At 44.9% G+C, this 27,134-nt stretch overlaps 1 protein-coding gene across 4 annotated transcripts in view; it reads left to right on the forward strand.

The window, feature by feature from the left end:
- Positions 1-27,134, forward strand: part of CRIM1 (cysteine rich transmembrane BMP regulator 1) — a 205,276-nt gene that overhangs the window by 86,826 nt on the left and 91,316 nt on the right. For 3 of the 4 annotated variants that reach the window (XM_062209253.1, XM_062209254.1, XM_062209255.1), the window contains exons 3-5: positions 1,776-2,018; positions 3,095-3,215; positions 26,909-27,030. In XM_062209253.1, coding sequence (XP_062065237.1) covers positions 1,776-2,018; positions 3,095-3,215; positions 26,909-27,030 — 486 coding nt within the window. The remainder of the gene's footprint in view (positions 1-1,775; positions 2,019-3,094; positions 3,216-26,908; positions 27,031-27,134) is intronic. The other variant, XM_062209256.1, reaches the window with a different exon arrangement.

Raw genomic sequence — 27,134 nt, forward strand, 5'->3', positions numbered from 1 at the left:
TCCCAGAGGAGACTTATTCTTCTGAATTGCTCTGCATCCTCCTACATAATCAAAGCTCTGATTTATCTGAGTGGAAGCTGCAGTCTTCAAAGTGGCCTACGGGCCCTGCATGATCAGATGAGGTCCCCTGTAGCCCTTCTGGTCTCCTGTCACTCACCTGCGCCCCGGCCATGCAGACCTCCTTCCTGCTGGAGGAGGCCCAGCCACAGGCCAGTTGTTCCGCAGCCGAGCTGCTCTCCTCTCAGGGGTGTCGTCTTGTATTCACACATCAGCTTCTCACTCTTAATGCTGACCAAATGCTAACTGCTCCTCCCCATGCCTGACTTTTGGGTACTCCAATTCCCTTGTATTTGACTCTCTTATTTTACTCCCTTTGCTACTACATAACTTATTTACAATATTTATTTATTGTTTGTTTTGCCACCCTCCACTGCCTTGTAAGCATTTGAGGGCAGAGATTTGTGTGTGTTCTTTTCACTGATGTATATCCCAAGTGCTCAATAAATACTTTCAAGTGAACTTACTAAGACTGTGAGTATGAAGGATCTCTTGTATTAAGTTGAACGAGACAAGGAATATAGTTAGTTAGGCAAAGAAAATGGCCAGTAGAATGAAAGGCACAACAATTAAGTTAGAAAATAGCTGGAGAAACAGCCTTGGTTTTGGAAAGAGACACATTAGTGCTGTTAAGAGTGAGTGAACCGGCAGCGAGGAGACCCACATTGTTGCTTTAATTTCATAACCTGTAAGGCAGGCCACTTGAGTCTTCGGCCTCAGGTTCTTTGTCTATAAAATGAGGCACCTCCGCCAGGTGACCTCATGGGTCTAAGCCAACTCTGATTCTGTCTTAGGGTTTTGGAAAGGTACCCCAGTACTATGCATGTCATCACTTTCAGCAGGTGTTTTCTGAACTCCCCACTATCACCACCACTCAAGTGCCCTGATATCCTTCGCTTTATTTCTATCTTTTCTTCAAGGACCCTATTTTGGTGAAGGTTTCTTAAAAGCTTAAACCAAGGAACCAAGCCACGTCCTGGGGCTCCAGAAGCTAAGGCTTGGGTAACACCAACCTTGATTTCATTTTTCCCATCTTTAAAACTGAAGGTCAACAGGTAACATTAGAGAAAGGGGAATGTGGTACATTTGAAGGATTTCTGCTAGACATAGGAATACACCAACTGTTGTTTAGGGAAACCACATAGGAATTTGGCTCATTATCCATCTGGCGAAGCTGCCACATGATAGCATCACATAATCTTAATGAGTTCATCTCCCTGAAACTTGGACTTTGAAGGAGAGCTCTTCCATGCTGATTATTATGCACATTTTCTCCAGTCCCTGAAGTGGCCTGGATTTATTTGTGAGTCTGGTTTGGTGTTTAAATATGTATTGTTTTCAAAGAACAGCTCTTAGAGCCCTTTTGAATTCAAAGATCTTTTTGTTAGTCACTGAGTCCGGTTTTCAGATCTTTGGTACTGTGGATGCATCTTCTCTCTGGCTTTCTTCGTTTTGGTCATTGCGCTAGACATTGATTGTTCAACACAAGTGAGTGGAAGATAGAAAAGAAAAGAACTCCAGGCTCGTATTTTGTTGTAAGGGGCACATCTTGGGAAAGACCTCCGTGGCTGGCTAAACGAAGATTGAGGCTGTTCACCTGATTCCTTTCAGTGCTTTCTTCCTTGGTTAGTAAGCAGATCATCAGGGCTGTCTGTGCCTCTGACGAAAGTGCCCCATACTGCCCTGGGCGTGAGCTAAATTCTTTCTCTCCCATTTAGAAGAGAAGCCAGATTGCTCCAAGGCCCGCTGCGAAGTCCAGTTCTCTCCACGTTGTCCTGAAGATTCCATTCTGATCGAGGGTTATGCTCCTCCCGGGGAGTGCTGTCCCTTGCCCAGCCGCTGCGTGTGCAATCCTGCGGGCTGTCTGCGCAAAGTCTGCCAGCCGAGATACCTGAACATACTAGTGTCCAAAGCCTCAGGGAAGCCGGGAGAGTGCTGTGACCTCTATGAGTGCAAACCAGGTACGCGCGAGCTGTGTCTCAGCAGCCCAGCTCCTCTGCACCAGAGGGTAGCAAGTCTCGCGTCGACTACCCTTGGCTTCCCCTTTCATGCACAGATGAGCATTCTCATCGGTATGGTGCCTGTCTGCCAGCTGGGGCTAATTGCAGCCTAACATCTATCTTTCTAGTCAGAGACTCGGAGGGATCACCCACTGGTACATGAGCACCTTCAGGGGGGTGTGTTTTTCTCCTCATTTTTTTTTTCCTTCAATATACATTTCACGGGGGAGATGGGGCTAAACATTTTTTTTGGTACTGTGGCTACTTGCTTCATTCCCCCAGTGAATACCAGAGCCCTCATTTGTAGGTCTATCACTTTAAAGTATTACATTTAAAAGCAATCGTCATACATAAAACAAAGTTAACTTTAGATAAATATTGCATCAACGTGCCAGCAGTTTCATAACGAAGCACTCAGCCCCCATCTTTCTCCTTGCCAATGCCCCGCCATCCATCCCCTTGACTTTGTAGCATGTGCTAAGTCATCTTTGACTGTTTACTCACCTTCTTTGCCAACATTTGATTTGTTGTCGTGTCCCAGCTGTTTCTTGCTTCATATTATTTCTAACATCCTTGCTCTTGTGGCAGCATTTCTAATGTGGTCTGTGAACACGTCTAGGATGTCATGGTTTCTTCTTTGCAAGTTTCTAACCCCATGGTTAGTTCTTGGTTTTTTGTTTTTGTTAACTTTAATAGATAAATGCTTTAAGCAAAAACAGTCCCTTGTTTATCTCTTGAGCTGTTCTATCGGAAATACCTCTGGCTGGCTGTCACCATCCTAGTAACCAACATTGGGTTAACTCTCCCCCACTACTGCCTCCCCCATATGTATCTTCATCTCAACTCCTATATGTCTTGTCCCTACCTCCGCCTTTTCACAGAAAATGTGGGACATATGTAGCATTGCCAGCACTAGGAGTAGGTTTGTGAGAAGCCAGGAAACTTTGGAAGTTTGTCAAAAGCCTGTGTTGCATGCAGAGACTGAAACTGCAAGTAAACTTAATAGTAAGTGGTGCCTCTCTGTTTGCTTCTTTCAGTTTTCAGCGTGGACTGCAGCACTGTGGAATGCCCCTCTGTTCAGCAGGCCGTGTGCCCTCTGGATAGCTATGAAACTCAAGTCAGACTCACAGCGGATGGCTGCTGTACTCTGCCAACAAGGTTGGTTTGCCATTAGTTTCTTGAGTGTTCTCCTGTCTTGTGTGTTAAGGTACAGTTTCAAAAAATTCAGTTTGTTTTTCCCATGGGAAACCTAACACTTTCCAGTTTCTCTGGAGAAATCACTGAACTGTTACCATTACTTGGTATTTACATATATCCTTCCTCGGATCAAAGCCAGGTGTCGTCAGGTTAAATTGTTAATCCTTATAGATTCTTGTTGTAGGGGTGCTTGTGCACTTTGGAGGGCTAGGAACAATACAAGCAAATATGCAGCGAGGTCTCTCAAGAGTAGCCGAGTCATTTGATCCACTGCAGAGAATTCTGCAGGTGCTTTAGCGTCGTGTCCAGTGCAGTGAAACATTGCATGCTTCACAGAACCACTCCCCAGGAGCCCTTTACAATTTGGAATCACATCTCCCCAGGCCAAGAGGATTCTTCAGTTCTTACAGTGCTTTCTGGAGTTGCAAACACGTCTGTCTTTGGCTTGATGGGTGGAAAAGGCTGCTGTCATTTTAATCATAGGTGCAAGACGTCGGCTTAGGCCTAGAGAAGCAGACTTTTTTTCAGAACACATGGCTCTCAAGGTGCTGTCCTTCACATTCCACAAAGCACCAACATAGAGCTTGCCCTCGGCACTTAGCTTTGGGGAAAACAAAAACTGTACTTGGAAATGTGGGTCCCAGTCTGCTTTCCCACCTCGTGATTCCCACCTCTTCGCTGTCACTTACTCTCCGTCTTTCACTGACCACTAAGTCATCTCTGGGGTAAAATTATAATTGTTTCAATTCTTGTTCTACATTTGATACCAAGAGTTAAAATCATACTTCATTTAATTCCATTTCTAGTCTCTTCTCCCTCGGTCCCAGTGCTAGGCTCTTAGCTCTGGGTTTGTCATGTGAATAATTGTGATTATACAAATGATGTGATAAGACAGGAGTATTTGTGGTCCATAGTTAAGGTAAGTTTCAATTTTTTTGCCCGTAATTAGAATAAACATTCAGAGGGTTTAAAAAAAAATATTTATTTATTTGAAAGGCAGAGAGAAAGTGAGAGAGAGAGAGAGATCTTCGATCTGCTGGTTCAGTCCCAGATAGCCACAATGGCCAGGAGCTTCTTCGGGGTCTCCCACATGGGTGCAGGGGCCCAAGAACTTGGGCCATTTTCTACAGCTTTCCCAGGCCATCACAGGGAGCTGGATCGGAAGTGGAACAGCCGGACTGGAACCGGCGCCCATATAGGATGCTGGCACTGCAGGCGGCAGCTTTATCCACTACGCCACAGCATCAGCCCCCAGAGTTTCTTCTTTTAATTACTTCTGTATTCTCCTAAAATATGCTAGACCTTTGTTATCTCCTAGTCTTTGGCCCATTAGAAACCTAGGGCTCTCTGAGGCATATGCTCTACCCTCTATCATAAAGCAAAGAACGAAGATTTTTGTTAAAATAATATACTGACAGAAGAAGGTGCAGCAACCTTCTTATGACATTAGAATGCGATAATTTATGTGGAGATGCTTGGAAAGGAGTGAAGTATGGTGCAAACATAAGGTATTACTAATCAGTAATGGGGGAAAATGGCACATTAGTAACAGTAACAGATGTCCCTTCCAGGTCTGCATGAAAAGAAAGGTGGCACATTGTTTTGGAGAACCTAATTAATCAAAACCGTGAGCCAGTTGTTCACCCAGAAATCCTTTAGTGAGGAAAAGGGACAGTTCTGTCTCCACGATTATAAATACAGTCTGCGCCATCTGCATGTGTGGGAGGCCCAGTAGGCTATTTTTTCAGTCCCTCTAGGGGGTCAGAATGGGTAGTAGTCCCAGGAAGACATATTTCATCTCAGTTTAAGAAAAAAGCTTCCTTGCAACTAGTGATGTTCAGAAATGAATCGGACCATTTCCTGAAGCAGACTGAGCTCCCTGGCGCTAGGCAGATCTTTCCCTGTCTGGGTGGCCACCTGCCAGGAATGCTTAGAAGCAATGTTTCCTTGGAGAGGAGGTGGAACGAGATGCTTTCCCTTTTATTCCCAAGCTTCTGCGAGTGCAGTAAACATAAACCTTCAGATGTTTCTGCCTGCATTGACCTAATTTGGACATGGGCATTTCGAAGTGAAGAGTTGAGTGTGCCTGTAACGATGACACTGAAAACACAGAGAAGGAAGTCATTCGAAATCCCACTGTAAATGATTTGCAGAGCCGGGGGAAGTTCTCACAGCTCTTTGGTTTCCTGTATTTTTGATAATCAGTGACCCATATGCATGCTGTGCCCCTTCTCCACACGCAGCCTTTGTTCCCCCGCGCCAGGCCCCCTCCCCAGCTCTCCCGGGCTCTGCAACTGGCAGTTGCCTCTCCCCAGACTGCTTTCTCCTTCCCCATCCCACCCACCTGTACCGGGTCTGCCCCTCACTCAGGACCACAGTTCCTTCTCTTGGAAGTGTTTTTCATCTTTAGCCCCTAACTTGTGTGTGTCTGCTCTGTTGTAACTCCCCCTATATCTTTTTATCAAGGCACTTTTTTTTTTTTGACAGCCAGAGTTAGACAGGGAGACAGAGAGAAAGGTCTTCCTTCCATTGGTTCACTCCCCAAATGGCTGCCACGGCCGGCACGCTGCGCCGATCTGAAGCCAGGAGCCAGGTGCTTCTTCCTGGTCTCCCATGGGGTGCAGGGCCCAAGGACCATCCTCCACTGCACTCCTGGGCCACAGCAGAGAGCTAGACTGGAAGAAGAGCAACTGGGACAGAACCGGCGCCCCAACCGGGACCAGAACCCGGGGCGCAAGGCCGCAGGCAGAGGATTAGCCTAGTGAGCTGCAGCACCAGCCATCAAGGCACTTTTCATAATATTCTGAAATCATTGATCTTTTTTTGTCTTTGCTATTTTGTATGATTTTTCAAGGAAAGGGAGTATTTGCAGCCTCTTATAACTAGTATTTTGTAATATGTCAACCTGTGTGTTTTGATGAATGAAGGAAGCAAGGAAAGAATAGATAGGCACCCTCTTAGCCAGGATGATTGATATGTTAGAGAAGAGAACAAGAATGAGTATTTTGAGTTTCTTGTACTTTCTTGCTGTTCAGTGCTGATCCTACTCCTTGTCTCATTTTAAAACCCACACTTTTCTCCCAGCCCCCTTCTTTGTGGCCCAGTGCTCCTCACACTGTAGAATCCTCCATTCCAGGCATTGCATACACCTCTCACAGTGTGGGATGCCTGGATCTCTCCATTCTACCTTGGCTCATAGTGTTCATCCTGCAAGACTCCGGTGAAGCTCCAGTGTGTCTGTGAAGTCTGTCCACCTACCCAACCCCTCGGAACTCCCAACATTGCCTTTCCCATGCTCTCAGTGAAGCATAGCCTTACAGGCATTTTCCTGTTTCATGCATATAGTCGTGTCTCACCAATAAAAAGATATTTCTAGAGGTCAGGAATTACATCTTCTTTTTCTTTCCCTCTGTGTAGCACTAAAACCAAATGAGTCGGTAAATGCAGAATACGCCTAGGCTATCCTAGCATATTAAGTGGGTTCCAACGTGTTAAAGAGGATTACAGGTCATACTTTCATAGGAGAATGAAATACCAAGCAGTCCTCTAAAAATGGAAATTAAAAGAAGAAAGCTTAATATGTGGTAAGAGTGGTAATATTTTAAGAGGAAAAAATGTGTAACTTTATTCTTGTGTGTCTGGTACATGCAGAATTTCTTTCTTAAGTGCATAGTCTTTTGGGCCAGAATTGTGGCACAGGAGGTTAAGCCACTACTTGCAATGCCAGCATTCCGTATTGGAGTGCCATTTCAAGTCCTGGCTCTTCCGCTTCTGATCCAGCTCTCTGCTAATATTCCTGACAAAGCAAAGTACTTGAGCCCCTTCCACTCACATGGGAGACCAGGATGAAGTTCTGGGCTTCTGACTTCAACCTGACCCACCTCCAGCCATTAAAGCCATTTGGGGAGTGATTCCATGGATGGAAGATCTTTTCTCCCTCCCTTTGTCATTCTGCCTTTCAAATTAATAAAATATAAATCAAAAAGAAGAACATTATAGGATAGATAGATCTTATAATTACTTGACCTTAAGAGTATATTTATTAATAACTGAGAGCCAATCCAGAGTAAAGTTGATTGCATGGTGAATTCAGTGTGGAAAGCCCTTCACAGATAGGACCCAGTTAGTAAAATAGCTGAAAATTTATCTGTAGAAATTTACCATTGACGAAAGTAGCAACCTTTTTTTTTTTTGTTTGGTAAGAATTTACTGTACTTCCACAAATTAGAAAAGGAATTTGTTAACTGCCCTCCCTGAGCTTAATAAATTGCACACTTTTTCATTCTCATTTAAATGGAATTGCTGGGGCCTGCATTGTAGCATGGTGGGTAAAGCTCAGCCGGGAAGCCAGCATTTCCTATGGGCACTGTTTGGATTCCAGGCTGCCCCACTTCCAATCCAGCTCCCTGTTAATAGCCTGGGAAAAGCAGTGGAACATGGCTCAAGTTTTGGGCCTCTGCCACGCTTGTGGGAGACCCAGATGAAGCTCCTGGCCTTGGCCTGATTTATCCCTGACCATTGCAGCCATCTGGGCAACGAACCAGCAGATGGACGATCCCTCTCTCTCTCTGCCTCTTCCTCTGTCTGTGTACCTCTGCCTTTCAAATAAAAAAAAATGGGATTTCCATTCCCAGTGAGTTGATTCCACCCATTCAGGCCCCTAGCTGCCTTATTTCGGTGTGAGTTTTGTTCCATCAGGGATTTTTGTCTAGAGCTGTGCAGGTGTGTATTTCATTCATTCACGTATTCGTTCGTCAGACCTGTGCTGAGTTCCTCTGCATGGCAGATGCTGCTCTCTGGATGTTCTTAGCCTGTGTGGATCTCTCTCCACTGAGACTGCGTTTTCCATCTACCACTGATCACGGGTTTTCCTCTTTCCTTGCAGCATCTCTGCCTTTTCCAATGGCGCTTTCTTCATTTTGAGCTCTTCTGTGTCTGTTCTCCTGTCTAGGCATCATCTCTATGTGTGATAGGATTAACTTTCAACCATTCTATCCTCCCTTCCCTGATCTTGGTGTAGATTTCTAGGCATCCTCCTATGTCTTTTCATCCTTCCTCTTCTATTGGCAGATCATCACACCTTTCGGGAAAGAAAGAGAAGGGAATGAGAATTAGTGGCTGTGGGCCTAGACACTACACAGTGACAGGAAGTGGGACTTTTGTGGAACTCAGGCCCCCTGTGGTCTTTGGAAGTACCTTTCTGCCTGTCCTCATGTATGTGCAGGTACAAATGCCACCTGTATAAGAGAATTTTCATCGGGGAAACTCGATGCAGATGATGTCTTTGCAGGGAAGAAAAACAACTGAGTCTTGAAATCGTCTATGGGTAGCAATCACAGTCGCAGATTCTGTGTGTAATGTGCTTGCTCTTGACAAAACATTTGTACTTTAGTTTTTTTGGTTTTTTTAATCATTACTCTATCCACATGAGGAATTTATAGATTTATAGAGGTTGAGAGAAAAAGCTTCTTGTGCAGACTCAGAAATGTTCTTTGGTGCAAAGGACACAGCAGGTTTAAATCTTCAAGGCAGGTGCTTTTTTCACTGCAGGATTTCTGAGAAGGTTTTCTTTTAAGACAAGGAAATATGTTAGTGAATATGAATTTATATCTCACCAATGTAATCATTTAAATCAGCATACATCATGCATTAGCAAAATACTTGTTTCATTTATTCACTGCTGGGTAATAAGCTACCCCCAAAATAGCTGCAAACAATAAAGATCTGTCCTTTCTCAGGAGTCTGTGTGTTGACTGGACCGTTCTTCCATGGTCAGCTGGCAGTCACTGGGGCTGGGTTTCACTCCCATATCTGGTCACTCAAGCAGGGTGGCTGAAAGCACCTCTCCCCATAAAGGTGTTCATCTTGCACTTCTTGGTGCAAGTAGGAAACCAAAGGACAGAGTCTGTAGTCACCCATCCCTCAAGTCACAGTTTGAGCCCCTATTCAACGGGTGTGGAAGTAGGCGCCACCTCTTAATGGGAGAAGCTGTGGAGAATACGTGGCCATTTCTATCCACCATAATATACATTTTACAAAAGGAAGTGTTCTTTAGGTTTCGTTTCCAGTTGCAGGCAGTTGCTGCAGTCCTACAGCTCTGAGACCCATTTCAAACACTAACGTCTGGCCCACGTTCCCAGGTCCTCGGGTATTAGCCAGGCAACCCTGTAGTTAACCTCTGTCCCTTCACAGCTGCCCTTCTGCTTCCTGCTTCCCCTCCAGGTGGTGGCTCTCTGGGAGTAGACACATGATTGAAGAGCCTCTTGGCACCACCTCGGCTCCAACCACATATAACTGAGCATTATGTTTTTCTAACTCCTCTCCTTAAGGAATGCTATGACTGTCTAGTTAAACGAAGTTTTCTGTGATCACACAACAGGAAATGCTATTTGGAGACCCCAGAAGATCTGCCTGATGATACCAGGTCAGTTTTTCAAAGAAAAGCAGAACCTGAACACATATCCTCTATGCTGGTTGATCTTGTCTGAAACAGGATATACTAGATGCGCTTTGGAAGGTAGATCCCACCTGGAATGTACAGCCAGGAATCTGTGTTCTCCTGTGTCAGGGAACCCACACCTCATGCCAGCTGGGCTGTTTCTCCAGAACACAGCCCCAGGCTCGCCTCCCCCTCTCTAGTCCTCACTGGCTCCTGTCTCTCCTCAATGGATGAGCTAATTTTAGAGTCCTCACTCTGCCTCAGTAGGTTTTTGCCACTCTTTCAGATACAGGGTTGCAAAGTAGACATCAGTGAGTTGAAATCTGACAGTGACTTCTCTCCCTCGCTCACTTTTACTGTAAGTCAGGTGGGGCTTATTAATACCCTATGCCTTTTGATGTGTTATGTCACTTTTTATATTTTTATAAGAACATGAATGAACTTTATTACTGACAGTCACCCATTCTAAACTTACTTCCATGAGATATGTCCCCAGTTTTTTTCCTAAAACATTCTGTTATCAATTTCTGTCTATAAATATGCCTTTCATAAAAGTTATTGAGAAAAATCCAAGTGAGTTATTTTGAGGTAGAAATGAATTACGTCATTTTTTATAATATTCATAAACTTAAAATAGGGATTCTTCTGGGTGGTACAGACTTCAGAAAGCCAGGTTCCCAAGCTCCGTCCTGGCTTCTGCCTCTGACCAAAGGGCCTGATCGTCTTCCAGAACCTGTCTCTGGAACATTTCTATCTCTTGTCTTCTGAGACATTATAGCAGAGATCCTATTTTATTTTTAAATCACAATAATTTAAAATATCATTTTACTTTTTTTTTTTTCATCTTAGCTCTAGGGTAATGAGATTTAGGTTGTCTGTCAGCTAAAATGTTAACCACATGGTTTCTGTTTCACCCCAAAAATTGAATAGAATGAAATTCTAAGAATAGTTCCACTGGAAATGTTGATGAACCTGAGTCAACAGAGCTCAACCCAGGTGGTCGTTATATCTCTTGTGTGTGTTTTAAGATTTGTTTATTTGAAATGTAGAGTCACAGAGCCGTGGGGGGCGGGGGAGAGAATGTTCCATCTGCTGGAGGCTCTTCCATATATCCCACATGGTTAGCAGAGGCCCATGCTCTTGGGCCATCTTCCTCTGCTTTCCCAGGTGCATTATCAGAGACGTATGGGAAGTGGAGCAGCCAGCACACAAATGGGCGCTCATATGAGATGCTGGCATTGCAGGTGGTGGCTTTACCTGCTGTGCCACAAGCCTGGCTTCATCTTTCTTGTGTTTCTTAGTTGAAGCAAGTGGAGCTGGAAGGGTCTTGCCTAATGAGCAGCAGCAGAGCCAGGCTTGGCGAACAGGAGCCACTGAGCCACACTGTCCTCTGGTGGCCTTGGACTGTCACCACTGAGCTCCTCTCCAATCCCACCACTTAGGAAACCTGACTCTCCTTTATTATTGTTGTCCAGAAGCCAAAGCCTACATGTCAGGAACCATTGAGTAGCTAAAATACGTCTGTGCGCGTCACGTGGTGCTGCTTAAAGCGAGCATGAGCTAAATGCTGAGAGTGCTGGAATCCAGGCCCACTCCTGCTTGCGTTTGAGAAAGCCCTCATCTGTCTGCCTCCCTGAGAAAGGAGGGGGGTGGGGGCAGAGCTGGGTGATCCTGAAAGTGACTTCTGCTTGGACATTTTGTGACTTGCCCAGTCCCTTCAGAGGGGAGACCACAAGGCACCAGACATGCCTGGCAAAGAGAGGGGAGGGAAAATTTGTAAAAGAAAAAAGAAAATAAAAAGTTAGGAAAGTTTGTAGAAAATTTTAGAAGATGGTGGAGAAAGATACATGGTTTGCCTAGTGACAGAAAGTGAGAGAGTCCAACAGAAGTTAGAAAAGAATAGCCGGTGCCGCGGCTCACTAGGCTAATCCTCCGCCTTGTGGCGCCGGCACACCGGGTTCTAGTCCTGGTTGGGACACCGGATTCTGTCCCGGTTGCCCCTCTTCCAGGACAGCTCTCTGCTGTGGCCAGGGAGTGCAGTGGAGGATGACCCAAGTCCTTGGGCCCTGCACCCCATGGGAGACCAGGATAAGCACCTGGCTCCTGCCATCGGATCAGCGCCGCGCGCCAGCCGCGGCAGCCATTGGAGGGTGAACCGACGGCAAAGGAAGACCTCTCTCTCTGTCTCTCTCTCTCACTGTCCACTCTGCCTGTCAAAAAAAAAAATTAGAAAAGAAGTAGTTACTTTTTTCATTTTCTTAAAAAAAAAAATCTTAGAAAACACAAAATGAAGCAAACTGTTGGCCTAATGATTTAAGCTGAGGAAATCCGAACCCGCTGGCCTGTGAAGGCTGGATGATAATCCAGTCAAATAGGTGCCTGTTTGGTCAGTGACTCGTTGAATATCACTGATAACTTTTTTGACATCTATAAATATGTTCCCCATGCTGCAGGAGCAGGAGTATCTGTCCAAAGACTGAATCCACAAGATAAGGTTTTACTCTGTTAAACTACTTTCTAATACGCGTGGCTGCCTGTCAGCCTGCCTGGTGCGTGTGTCAAATGGGGGTGAGGTCTGTGTGTGGTTCCGTGTGCCTGACATGCTCACCTGGGTGAACTCCTTCCGTTCATTCGTAGCAGCTCATCGGACCCTGGACCTGTAGTCTCGCTTGTTCTCCCCACCCATTGCTGTACCACTTTCCCTGAGGTGCTGACGCTTTGACTGGCTTCATGTCACTCTCTCTCTCTCTCTACCTCCTTCATACTTTTATTGCCTTTTTCTGTTTTTCACATTTAATTGTACCCACACCCATTATATTCTTGGAAGAATTTTAGGTTCTCTGTTCCTAATTTTGTGATTGGACCATTTATTTCTACTTCTCAGAATTTAAAAAAAGAAATCTAAAATTTCTGTTAATCCTTGGAAGACAGTTTCCTACTCATCTCCTAGGACATTATAATAGCCCAAACATTGTAGTTCCAGAAAGGGAAATAAGAGGAAAGAAATGAAGATAATCCCATTGTGTTTGAAAAGACACATGACCCGAGAGAAGGTCATGAATTTCCTTTACTTTCACTGTGTCATCTCCATGTTTATTCTCGGCTGCTTCATTAGAAAATCTAAAGGGCTTAGCTCCTATTCCTTAGTCTTTATGCTATCAAGAAATTTCATCTTGTTGCTGCTATGTTGCATTATGGTAACAGAGTCTTAGCAGATTGCTCACACACCATTTCTTGTGAGTAGATGTAGCTATTTAGAAAGGGGAGTTTCAGAATTTATAGCCTGAAATTGACTCACATCTGAAGGGGCCAGCTCAGTAGAATCTTTGGCAGGTTATCCCTTCCCTTCAGAAGCACTTGAGTTAAATCAAAATTAATCTAAACACATAGCTACAGTCACTGAAAACAAAATACAGATTTGAAAAATGCTGTCAAATAATTAAATACTCTTTGAGGACCTCGTGGAAGATAGAGACCATTGTATGTGGTATGGGGGAAAATGATTAATAAAACATGGCCCAGGCTTGAAGGCTCTCAACACCTTAGAAGTATAACCATTGCCACTTTCAAAAAGGTTCTAGACCTTTAAAAATAAAAAAGATAGCATATATGTGTGTGTGCGCACACACACACAGAAAATAATCAGTCTTCAAGGAAAAAAATTTGTCTATTGGCTTTCTACCCAATAAGAGAATGCTCTCCAGTAGTATGCCAACTTTAAATCCAAGCTAAGGCCGGCGCCATGGCTCACTAGACTAGTCCTCCTCCTGCGGCGCCGGCACCCCAGTTTCTAGTCCCTGTTGGGGCGCCGGATTCTGTCCCGGCTGTTCCTCTTCCAGTCCAGCTCTCTGCTGTGGCCCGGGAAGGCAGTAGAGAATGGCCCAAGTGCTTGGGCCCTGCACCCCATGGGAGACCAGGAGGAAGCGCCTGGCTCCTGGCTTCAGATCGGCATAGCGCACCTGCCGTGGCGGCTATTTGGGGGGTAAACCAACAGAAGGAAGACCTTTCTCTCTGTCTCTGCCTGTCCAAAAAAAAAAAAAATCCCACCTAAGAAATCAAGGATCTCAAACAGCGCAAACAAGGGTATTTCAAAAGGTTCATGGAAAGATGGAAGTAAAAGATACATTCATTTTAGTGCAAGAAAAGTTTGTGATCTATGCATAGGTTTTTCATACTGCACATTTCCATGAACTTTTGAAAAGACCCCCTGTGCACAGAACAAATGGTGGTTTTTATCCCCTCAAGCTACCACCATCATTTGGCTACAGTTTCAAATCTTGAATCATCGAGTTCCTGGCCGGCAAGCTCAGTCTTAACTCTTCACTGACATCTCCCCACTTGGGAGCAGCAGACTCTGAGAAGCAGTAGCAGGAGTCTATTACTGCTGTTTGCTGAAGCATTCATCCTTGGGTGTTGACCTTCCAGGGTTCCTCAGCCAACTCTTGTCTCCAGAACCCAGTGTACGGTTTTGCTGTGTGTAGCCTTTAGGAGGGTGTAAGGGGAGTAAGAGAGGGTGGAAGGATCACACAACCATCAGGGACCATCAACACAGGGCACATCAACCCAGTCAGACACATATATCAAAGCTGGAAACTTCCTGAGGCTGGCTTGGAACTTTCAGATTCATGCTTGCAGCCCAAGGGGCCACTTTTTTTTTCCTTCTTGCAGACAATGTTAGATCCTTTAGATCTTCAAATAATACTTGTTATAGACCAGTATGCTTTTGACATTCTGCAAGGTAATTAAGTTGTTTGTATCATGACTACTCAAGCTAACCAGTGGAAATTGTCCCTGAATTTGCATTTTCAAAAGGACTTTATCAAATTAAGAGCTTGTAATTAATTAGCATGTGCATCTGTTCTAAGACACTGTCTCAAGATAGCATTGAACAGTTTGTTTTTTTTTTTAAGATCTGTCAGTAGATGAATTTCTCTTAATTCATTTTTTGGTTTCCTTTAATTTGGACAATTTCCCCAGCTGCTTTTTGGGATAAATAAAATAAAATTATACAGTATGTAAAGCATGCATTAGCACAGCACAGATTAAGAACATTTCTGACTCTTGACATGCTATCATGGTAGCATTCTCTGTTTTTAAACACATGCAGAAAAAAAGTATATTCGAAGCTCTTCTTTCTCAACTAGGAAAAGAGCATCTATTCTGTTGCCCTCTGTCACAGTAATTTTTGGCCCAAAGGAACTAGTCAAGTCATGACTAAAAAAGCCAGAGTCTATATTAAACTCTGATGTTTTTAAAGCAAAATAATTGTATGAATTCCATGTTTTCACTGGACCAATCCCCAGATTGGGAAAAAAAAATATGCTTTCCTAGAAGTAAGGCCCATGCCCATTGGAGATGAACTGGCTCCCTAATAGAGTGATGTGTCAATAATTCACTTCAGATATGGGAGCCCTACATTTCCTGTACAGAGCCTTATGTCTTTAATGTTTCACTGTGAATTAGACCCAGTATCTGGTCATCAGTTGTATTTATTTTCATCCTGAAAGCAGGCAAGGCTTTCACTGGCTTAGAGCTTGGTTTGAGGGGTCTTGGAACAACAGCAGACAGTGTATGCATGGCCCTTTGACTCAGACTGAAAACAAAGTGACTTCACTGGACTCTGTAAAGCTGAAAGCAGAATCCATAGCATGTATAATATTGAACTTGAAAGGGCTTATCCCACCCATTTGCTATATTATCATCATGACACGGACAAACAAAAAGCCCTCTGGACAATTCTGCAAAAACAGTTTGTGAAGTTATTTATATAGCTAATAAAAAATCTAAAACATTGATTTGGGGAAATACCAAAAGCAAGCCAAGATTCCAGGGAGGATTCTTTATTCTTCATTTGTACCTTTACATCGGATCTAAGCAATGAGGCTTCTCATCATTGTAGTTGACAGTTTGTAGAGGGCTTAAGGTTGCATTTGTCCAGGAGACATTGAACTCTTAACTGGAACTCTGGAAGTGGAGACAAATGGTTTCACTTAGACTTACTCAGTATGTTGTTGATTGCATCACTCAAACAAGTGTGTTGTAAATTATCCTTTCCTGACTTTGCTTCTGTTTAGAAAAGAAAAATGTTGAATTTCATGGCTCTTATGATATAATCAAATATTTTTATTTCTGTAGCTAGGTCATGGGTTCTGGAGGAAGCTCATGACACCTCCTAAGACATTAGATTGTGTACTCTTGGAGAGCAAGGACCCAACTTATATATCTCTCTCATCAACACTTAGCACAGGAAAATAAAAAATACTTTTTAACTAAATTATTTAGGTCATCTGTGGTAAATCCTAGAATCAGAACCCCGTAATATTAGATAGTTCAAGGAACATAGATTCTGAGTGTTGGTCCTGTGCCAGGCAGGGGGCCATCCGGCAGGAGTAGAGTCCAGTCACTGATGTCAAGGCAAGCACGTGTAAAGTGTTACATGCTTTGAAAGTAGAAGTACACAAGAAGTTGAAAGGCTCACAGAGCAGAGAAGCAGATCCTGGTTTGGAAAACCATGAGATTTGACTTTTGAACTGAGTCTTCAGAATGAGTCAGGGTTCACCAGATGGAGAAAGCAGAGTTAACTGTTCTAGGTTATTGGTTTTTTGACTTTTACTATGTCTTACGTTTTAAAACATTAGCATTAATCCCTGCTATGTCTGAGATTGAGGAAAATGGAACATATGACAGTGTTGGCTTTTCCTCACACTATCACCCTTTGCAAGGCCGCATCCCTTGTTTCTGATGTTTTATTACTTTCCTGCTGCTTACAAATAAAGATGATTTTCAGTGTGGCAGGCAGGGCTCCATATTACCAACCTCTGGCTGTGTATCTCCTACCAGCTCCCCAGCACTACTCCCCAGATCTCATCTCAACACTTGATATACTTTTAATGGGCTGTCATTTGCTCCAAACTAAATTTACTACCTTTCTACCTTTTTTCTTGCCTCTATGACTTAACTAGGTTCTTCCCTCTATCTGGAATCCTGTCCCTCTGTTCTCACTCGCTACCACCCATTCACTGGTAGATACGTCATAATCTGTGTCCAGTCAGACCCATACACCCTACATGCACAGCCTCAGCCATTTATCTTTGTGCTTTTAGTTGGAGAAAGCATCATGGAAGAAGTGATCCCTGGGGGTGAAGGAAGGTCTCTAGGGCACCAGGAGTGGTGCCAGCATTAGGGATGGTGACAGCTCCTGCCAGCAAAGTGCCTTTTCCTCACAGCCATTACCAGCTTGAGTATCAGTCCAGAGGAAGTAAATACTTGGAATCACAGTTTGTTATCAGCAGTTTTGAGGATGAATTTAGTCTCCAGATAGGTTATTTGGGACTTTTTTCTTTTGCTATATTAATATTAGTTACCAATATTTGCAAACTGGCTTGCTTCACCTAGAATTCCTACTTGAACAAATGAGAGATCAGGGATAGCAACATTGAATTTACAGTTCTGCCTGGACAGAGTAGTGATGCTGCCTGAGAAGTCACAAATTCTCTTAGAGTTGTCTACGATTCCCATTTTCTCTTTGAGGATTCCTGCCTGACTCCTGTTTGCCTCCGCTTATGTAAATAAGTTGGGATTGGGGCCAGAGGAGCAAATACAGGAGGAAGATAAACAGGCAGGAAACCAGAGGGCATTTGTTAGGAAGATGGTTGTTCAGGTGGAGTGCTGTGGGTCGGGGCTATATTGGTGAAGAGGTGAGATGAGGATGAGGCTCAGGCTGTGGGGAGAGATCTGAGGAGCAGACATTCTCAGTACGGCTGAGGAGCCACTGTGCTGGGAGTGTGGGTGGGAAGATGGGCTTTTATGATCAGTGCACAGGATGTGTGACCTCAGAGATTTCAGACAACTGTAGGCGTAAGTCACTGCAGTGCAGGCAGCAGCAAGGGTCACTGGATTTCAAAAGATTCCATGAGACCAGAGTTACTGAAAATGCTTTGTCCTCATAGATCCTGAAGCCTCCTAAATTGTAGTCTTGTGGCTGACAGGTGTTCAGTGCTTCTGTGTTCCAGGCACAATCCTAGGTGCTTATCATGTATCAGTTCCTTGCATCTGCATAGCAGTCATATGACAGTGGGACTTGACATCCCCACTTTACATATGATTCAGTTAAGACATAGAGACATTCCTTAACTTGCCCAAGGTCACATAGTTCCAACTTGGCTAGGACGCAAATCTAGGACTGCCTGGTGTCAAAGTTCTTTCTATAGATCTCTGCCTCCCGAGGAGCAGGGAAAGAAACAGAGTCACAGAAAAGGAGGGTTTGCTTGAGAGAGAAAAGCAACCACACGGGAGGAGCCAGTGCTCAACCTGGAAACCATGGGTCTCCTTTGTGCCTCAAGTGAATGACTGAGTGGGGGAATTCATGCTCACACTGGCGATGGTGGCAAGGAAATGATGTTGTTAGGAGAGAGCCAGATGAGTGTGAGACAGATCTGAAGGGTGCATTTTGAGATGAGGCTCCGATAAGAAGAGGGTTTATCTGGTAGGGAAGGCAGGGGCTGTTGGAGGAGAGGCTGTCACACAGGCTGGGCTGCAGGGAAGCAGCTGTGCCTGTGGGGATGATGTGTGTTCTCCAGAGGATGAGACAGTCCCATCTTGCACTTCATGCTGATGACAAGGATGAGAGGCTGCAAACTGATTACCCACATGGATCCAAGGGACACATGCCTCAAGCCATCTGCCTCAGTCCAGTTGAGGGCCTGGATGGCTCTGAAGGCCAGAGGAGTGTTAGCAGCCTGGGCAGTGGAGGGTGTGCTCAGGCTTTCAAATAGAAGGTTAGTCCAGGATGGAGTGGTCTGTATCCCATCATGTTTTCATTTGTGATTGTGTATCTGATAGCTCCCTAAACTAAACTCCTTAAACCTCACCCATTGTAGCGCCTGCTGCATGGACACCTTCAGTAAGTACTTACAGAATAATGACCTGCTCGTAAATCAGCAGATTCCATGTTCCAAAGCAGTTGGCATTCCAGGCTCTGAAATGGCAACAGCTTGCACTGTGATACTACAACTTCCCCTCGTGGCCAAGCCCCGTCTTCCTCCTTTCCAGTCTTGTGATATGCCAGTGGCCTCTTTCTTACTTGCCCTAAGTGGTCCTCTGTGTGTCTCTCGCTCTCATGTCACCTTACGTTCTGAGGCCTCCTGCCTGCCACAAAAGCAAATACCGGTGATCTCCCCCAGATCAAAGGCAGGAAGACAGACAGCCTTGCCCTCCTGGGACTGAGTCAGCTCTCAATATGGGACACCAGGTTGTTGAGCTGGACGGAGTGATTCAGGATGTCTGCCAGGTCCCAGCGCTAAGGTTTCAGCAGAGGCATTAGACATGAGACTGGCCCTGGGAGTCTTTCAGCCTTTCTGTGCCTGCTCTGCTGCCAGCATTGAGTCCCTCTAGATCTCCACTCACATCAAGGCGGTGATTTGCAGGAAGTGCCGTCACTTTCTCAACATCATGCTTATTACTGTGTTGCACGGTCCTACCAAGTGATTTTATAATTCTTGTCAGAACCATGTGGACTTGTGAGGCTGTTTCTGCCTACTGTGTATACCACTTTCAAGTTGGCAACTTAAGATAAGCTTCCCAGCCACATCCAGCCTTGAGCAGAGAGCCAGAATCATTGGCCCTTTGGCAAAGCAAGGAGGAGAAAAGCTGTAATGACTGCTTTATCATGGACTTCTAGTGGACTTTATTATGATTATTAGTATTAGGAAATGCAGAGGAGTATTTCCTCTGGCCATCCTCAGTGGAGACTTCCCCTGCATGGGAGCGTATTCCTCAGTTCCTCACCTTAGAGAAAGGCAACGCGTACAGCAGAGAGAAGCAACAATTACAACAAACAGCCAAGTGATTATAGTTTTGTGTCTAGAGGGATGGGGATGGAGACCATGCAGGCTGCAGCCTGTTGTCCAAAGGGGAGGGGTGGCTGCCACACAGAAGCTGGAACATTCAGAGCTGGGTGGTGCTTGCTGCAGTTAGAATACATGCTTGGGTAGGTAGACCTGGGGGGGGGCACTCAGGAATTAGCTGGAAAAAGGAGGGGAAGGGTGAGGGAGGTCTCTGACGGTGACACACAAGGAAAATTGTGTCTAGGAACCTCCCACAGGGAGAAGTGCTGTTTCTTATCCAGACAGTTGGACCTTCACTGGGAAACCTATTTCTTTGTGCATATTTTACTTGCAGTCTTTTTTAAAAACATATATTCCTGGAAAGAGGTAAGAAATTTTATCAGTAGAAAGATAGTACATCAAGTTTAATTAAAATTGAAGCTAGTTCTTATGGAACTGTGTTTTATGGGTCATAATTTCCATTCCTGACAAGCTATTTCATTAATACATCCTGTGGAATCGCAGGAGTGCAAATGCTGTGCCCTTAGAGTTCTTGATTTTTCCTGTTTTCTGACTAAAGGAAGACCTCCCTCCAACCTGTGACTAGTGGGCTTTGATTTGTAAACAGTGATGTCTCCCCTTTTGAAGAGCTCAGACTCTCAGTGCAGTTCGGGAAGAAGTATTTTCCAGAGGACCTCCCTGATGTGTTTTCCCTCTGGGATGTGGGCAAGGATAGGAAGAGTCTGGGGAAGAAGAGGAGTCTGCTGGTTTGCTGCTCTTCTCTCCTGAAGAAGGAGCTTGCTGTAGGGGGTTGATAGAGGAGCATCTACCCTCAGCCCTGCCTTGCACCCACCACAGGGTGTTACTTCAGGGCTCTCCTGTTCTTTGCTGAAAGGGCTTTGAAGACAGCAAGGAGAAGTCCCGTCCCCAAGGTCTCTGCTAGCAACCCCCTCCCTCGAGGTTACCCTTGGAAATTCCTCTAGTCATTCAGGTGAAACAAACTATTGATTCCTCAGCTTAGGTATGAAGGACCGCAGACACACCTAGAGACCTGGAGACGCCCCATCTGGCTTGGTGTCTCTTCCGCTACATTGCAGAGCGTCTTCTTTCCTCGGAAAGAAGTTATAAATGTACAACAATTATTACACCCCAAGGAGAGAAACAGAGTACACCAAGAAAGGTTCAGGGGAAAGACCCTTGTTGAACTGGGCCTGAAGGTGGAGATGCTTGGGAAGGAGGAGGAGTGGGAGTGGGGGGCTTGGGGTGCAGGATGAGTGATGGGCCCCAAGGACAGAGTGCGTACAAGCAAGAAAAATAGAAGAGGATGAACTGTAATGAGAGCTCAGTTGTGCTGGGGTGGGAATGGCAATAATAGAATCATGGGATTTTATAGTTCCACGGTTCCTTGTGACCTACCCATCTCACTTCATGGAAGAGAAAGCCAGGCCTCTGAGTTAAGTGGTTAAGTGGCTTGATAGCGGTCCCACATTTTGCTGGTGGGTGATGGCATTGGATAAATGAGATTTCCTTTTCTTCCCTCACTCCTAAACAGTAGTATTTAGGCAGAAGGGAGTCTTTGTAAATAATTGAGAGCATTACTAGTAGTCATCGTTCTCGTTAAGTGTTAAAACTATTTGATGGCCGGTGCCGCGGCTCAATAGGCTAATCCTCCGCCTGTGGCGCCGGCACCCCAGGTTCTAGTCCCAGTCCGGGAGCCGGATTCTGTCCCGGTTGCTCCTCTTCCTGTCCAGCTCTCTGCTGTGGCCCGGGAATGCAGTGGAGGATGGCCAAGTCCTTGGACCCTGTACCCGCATGGGAGACCAGGAGAAGTACCTGGCTCCTGGCTTCAGATCAGTGCGGTGCGCCGGCTGTAGCGTGCTGGCCGCAGCGGCCATTGAGGGATGAACCAACGGTAAAGGAAGACCTTTCTCTCTGTGTCTCTCTCTCTCACTGTCCACTCTGCCTGTCAAAAAAAAAAAAAAAAAAAAAACCCAACTATTTGTACTTTTTTTTTTTCCTGGCAGAAAGTACAAATTAAACTATGGGAACCCAGTTCCTGGACATAGGTAGGAGGTTCTCAAAGTAGGTCCCAGATTGCTCTCAGTGAAATCTTCTAGAAAGCTGATTATGCAGGCTGATCCTGCAGTCCACCCAGACTTGCAAAAAAAACACTCCCCGGCATGGTACCCAGAATCTGCATTTTCAACAAATTCTATAGGCTTTCCTTCCACATACTAATATTGAAAAACACTGCACCTATGATCTCTCAATCTAAAGTTTCTAAATGTGTAAAAACAATGCATGCTGTAACCTCTGACTTATTAGTTGTGAGGAAAAGTGTTTTCCCATATTATTGTTCAGTTGAGTTTATCATTCATTTCATTCATTATAAGACATGCTCCTACCCTAGAGGAATTCACTGGAGAAACAGTATGGTATTGATTTTGTATGATAAGCAGGTGTACTTCAGGAGTTATGTCCCCTTGTCTGGTTTTGGAGGTGAGAGGAGAGAAAATTAATCCTGGTTAAGGCCTTATAGGGTGAGTGGTCTTAAGAGCTGTGGGGAATTTGCTAGGGACAAAGGAGATTTGAAGCTGGGTGGGCACAGGAGTGATAGAGTCGGGGTTGGGGATTCAGTAAATGACAGATCCCTGCTGTTGCTAACTTGCGGGCTGTGGCACATGGGAACTATAAGACAGGGAGAGGCCAGGTTTATGAGCACTTTGAAAGCTGTGCACAGGAGCTAGGACTTTGACCTTCTGGCCTGCCTTGTCTGTATAGTCCAAAAAGCAAAGGACGTGAAGGAAAAAAGTAAGCATTCCCTGCCCTTCAGCGAGCTGAACCAGTCAGCCTGGGTTCCCAAGAAGGTGAGTGCCCTCTAGGGGTTTAAAAGATTTCTGAGAGCTGTTCAGCCTTGCACTCAGATGCCCACTAACCTGAATCCATTACCTTCTCAAGGGGGGAAAAAAATAAATAAATAAAAAGCTTAACTAAGTCCCACCTGGCTGCAGCTGTGATTACATTATGCAAAAATTTATTAACGGGGTGCTTTGATTGATCATTATCTTAATACTGAGGATAACATTAGAGGCTTGCATTTTTCTGGCAAATTGCAAATACAGGTTGCTTCTTGTTTGAAGTTAAAAAGCCCTTAGCTTACATATTATATGATCCCATTTATATGAATTATCCAGAATGGGCAAGTCCATTGAGACAGAACCTAAATTAGTGGTTGCCAGGAGCTGGGGGAGGGGGTTACAGTGTTTCATTTTAAGATGATGAGGTACCAGCAATTATTGCACAACTCTGTAAAAAAAAAAAAAAACTCAATTGTGCAGTTTAACAGGTTGAATGTTAGGGCATGTGGCATATATCTCAATAAAGCTGTTTTGTTTTTTAAACCTCTTAGCACTTCTTCTCAGAGTGCCTTTTGGAGTTCACTGTATATAAATCTGAGCACTCTACTCACTTTCTTTTGTGCTTTTGTTAATTTTAGCCTTCTTTTCTTCATCTCCTATTCCTGTTCCATTTAAAAAATACAATGATGGTGCATGTACAGAAAGAGCTGTGGTATGAGTGCTTCCCACAGCATAGAGTCACAGGAGACAGGAAGCATAGTGTTCAGGGGCTCAGAGGAAGAGGTGTGATCTCTGAGGAGTGATTATCTGGGAAGACAGCGGACCTGAGGGCTGGATGGGAGTGTTCTGGAGCCAGTAGGGCAAGCAGTGCAGGCACAGCAGAGTGAGGGCTGGCCTGCAGAATCCAGTGTGGCTGCAGCATCAGGAAATGAAGGGGAACCTTGGGAGAGAGGCCTGGGAAAAGGATTGGTGGGCTTCAGGGTGTTCATGCCTGGTGGAGACATTGAGAAATGAGTCGTTGAAGAGCTTTGACTGTGGGAGAAAGTCAAGGACCTGAGCTTTCTGATGGCTGTGGCATGGGTTAGGTAAAAGGGGACCAGAGCCAAGCTGAAAACTGGGGAGGAGGGCTCAGAAGCCAAGTAAGTGGTGATAGCGGCTTGCCGGAGCATCTCTCTCCTGGTCCTCTATCTTCTGTGCTCCTAACCCATATTTTCTCCCTTCCCTTGCTTGCTCCTCATCTGGGGACTGGGGTAAAAGATTGTGAGGGTGAATAAAAATGCAGAGAAAGGAGGTGGTGAGGACAAGGTACAGTTTGCATGCTTCGGTTGCCCTGTAATTCAGCATTTCCTCTCCATGACTCAGTAGAAGAGAATCTAATCTCTCCTAGTAGAAAACACAGCAAACAGGAAGCTCCATTTAATTTCAGGTCAGTTGATGAATCTGTATGCCTCACTACTGCCACTTGTAAAAGGGAAAAAATCCAGAGAATCTAGAATGATCTTGTGAAAGAATTTTTGTGTAACTACATTGGACTCACAGAATTTGTAGATAATAGTAGATTTCCTGGGTCTTGTCAGAGTCTGCTTTTGTTACCTGGCAGAATGAAGGTAGACATCTGTCAAAAGATACCTGCATTTTTTTTTTTTTTTTGACAGGCAGAGTGGACAGTGAGAGAGACAGAGAGAAAGGTCTTCCTTTGCCGTTGGTTCACCCTCCAATGGCCGCCGCGGCCGGTGTGCTGTGGCCGGCGCACCGCGCTGATCCGATGGCAGGAGCCAGGTGCTTCTTCTGGTCTCCCATGGGGTGCAGGGCCCAAGCACTTGGGCCATCCTCCACTGCACTCCCGGGCCACAGCAGAGAGCTGGCCTGGAAGAGAGGCAACCGGGACAGAATCTGGCGCCCCGACCGGGACTAGAACCCAGTGTGCCGGTGCTGCAAGGCAGAGGATTAGCCTGTTGAGCCGCGGCGCCGGCCGATACCTGCATTTGAGCTTTATTAAGTTGAACTCTATGGGATCGCTGTGTGTCTGTTTCTGACCTGTAAAAGTGGCAGTTTCATGAAGCCTCAACCTAGTAGAGAGCTGCCTGACAGATACCTGGCTTGAGCCCAGATTTTCACCTTTTGTGGTTCCTTCATCCATTCTTCCTTCAGGAAGGTGCTAATTTCAGCTTCAGAGGAAGCTGTGAGAAATCAAGATAGCAACAGGCACAGAGGACTTTTGAGAGAGAAGTAGATAAGGCTATGGAGCCAGGAGTACCAGCCAGCAGAACTCAGGGTGCCCAGATCCTTGGGTCTCTACTATGCAGTCATGCTGTGTTTAGATGTAAAAATTCTGCATAAAGAGTTTTCCTTTCCTAAGTGGGTTAATAGACAGTAGTGTACAGTTTTAAATGTGCAAGGTGCTGAGCACAACCTCTATGGTCTCTTAAGAAAGCAATAGATATATGTAGATGTTTAGATACATGTAGATGTTGGGAAATAGGTCAAACGGGAGGGGAAAAGAAGGTGTCTTGGACTTACTCATAGCCTTCAGAGTGGTATGATTTTTAACAGCCTAGCAGAAAGCTGAGCACCTCCATGCACACACATGTTCAGTGAAGGTTGCTGAAGTGTTGACGGACAACACTGGAAGAAGTATTTTTTGGTTGATGGTATGTTCTTTGGTGTTCAAATTAGAGCAATTCTCTGAAACGCATCACGAGGCCAGAATGTAAACCCTAGAAGATGTACACAAAAATGTCATCTGTTCTTGGGGGATCCTTTCATTGTAATCACACCCAGAGACTGGGATCAGAGTGTGGTTCCCAATACTGTAGCCTTATTCATCTATATTCTCTCAAGAGTTTAGGTGGTACAGAGTGTCAAGTGCAATAAATGTCAACAGTTTGATGTTCTTGTCCCATCACAGCAGTATGATGATGTGCCACAGACTGCAGTGGCTACACACATATGCATGAAAGGGGTAACCTTACTGGGCACAGAAAACCCAGCTCACATTTACCCAGACCTTGAAGGTGACTGTCCTGCAGGAAACAGCATTAATTGAAAGCTTCCAACTCAACTTGCATAAAACAGGCAAACATTTATTTTAAACCATAGACAGAAATGCTATTGAGGAAAACTTTAGTTTCCTAATACCCTTTTCTCCCAAAAATCTAAAAAAAAAAAAATCACACCCCCCCCCCCAGCCCTCGACATGGAGGAACCCTGAAAAGACCAGTAGGGGTAGGGAATCATTCATACCATTCCTGCTGCTTTCGTGGTTTTTCATGCAAATTTTAACCTAAATTCATTTCCTTTCTACTTCTACACGTAACTCTAAATGTAACTAAATCTCTGGGTCTGATTATTGAGGCATCTGGTCTACAAGCATAGGTTATCAAAGGTCCAAATAAACAATGGGAGAACAAGCCAATCACTGAAGTGAGAAGGAGCACAAAACCAGAGTTAATGAATATGTTAATAGTTCTTCCCTGCTGGGAATGTTGCCTCCCCTGACCTTGACCCTTACTGTACATAAATACCCACACACTTCCTGCCAGGATGTCTCTTTTTAGGATGCCTTCCTTGTACTCCTGTCAACCTGAGAATTCCCTCACCATCCTCTGCGCTCTCTGACCCATACCTCTATCCCCAGGGGAGTCTCAGGATGGACGCTAGCTGCTGCTTCCTTGTATTACATTTGTATGCTGACACTTCACTGCCCTGAGCTTCTCGTTTCCTGCCTATTTCATTTTAGTAGATACAGAAATTTGGTCTCTTATTTTACCTTCCCATATTAACCAGGTTTCTGTGCTAGGGCAAGAGCCAGTACAGCCGGCCGGCAGTTCGTTGGCCACTTCATTTGTGCAGGTAGAGGTTAAGGCACATATTACACCTTACAAGGTCCAATAAACTAAGACTTTGAGTTTCCAGGATAGCCGGCAGGAAGTCCATTTACCATATCCCTGTCCCCTATTTATAGAGTTTCTCAGTCTTCTTTTTTCCATGAACACAATTATTAATTAATTGTTGCCCAAGATGAAGATGCTCCAAGAGAAAACCCCACCGATAAGATTGAAAAGCTAATAATTTAAACCTTAAAAGAAGAATCAGAACATCCCTGGGAAACACCACACATCAGTAGCCACAAAGCAAGAGCACATGGCCGCTTAGCACAAGAGCACTTGCCGTGTTAGCCCCAGTGAGCCTCGTGGCTCCCACACGTCTGTAACCATGCATGTAGAGATGGACTAAAACTGCTGGCTATGCACAGGGCCAGTCTGGTTAACCAAGAAAGGAGGTAATGCATTTTAGAAATATTTCTGTTACAATGATTCACATTAAAAATTGGGATGCATCTAAAGAACGTGAGCCTCAGTTATTTCCAAAGCAACGTATGTTAGGGACCTGCTGTCCATCCTACCAGACACACGAGGCAGGGGCCTGTGGACCATGTGCTCTGCCACAGCCACTGCCGCTTTGTTTGTGGTCTCCCGACTTCTATGTTGTTGTTTATTCATGGGGTTTTCCTTCCCTTTTCTTTGGTTTCAGATGCGAGTGTCTCTCTGGCTTATGTGGTTTCCCCGTGTGTGAGGTGGGATCCACTCCCCGCATAGTCTCTCGTGGAGATGGGACACCTGGAAAGTGCTGTGATGTCTTTGAATGTGTTAATGGTACGTGGGGTTTCTCTTGTTCTCAGCCAGTGTACATTTGTGTAGGAGGAGGTGGAGGGAGGGCTCACAATAGCTGGTTCTGCCTTTTACGAAGCAGGGAATAA

The sequence above is a fragment of the Lepus europaeus genome, chromosome 13 (assembly GCF_033115175.1).
Source record: "Lepus europaeus isolate LE1 chromosome 13, mLepTim1.pri, whole genome shotgun sequence".
Lineage (NCBI taxonomy): Eukaryota > Metazoa > Chordata > Mammalia > Lagomorpha > Leporidae > Lepus > Lepus europaeus.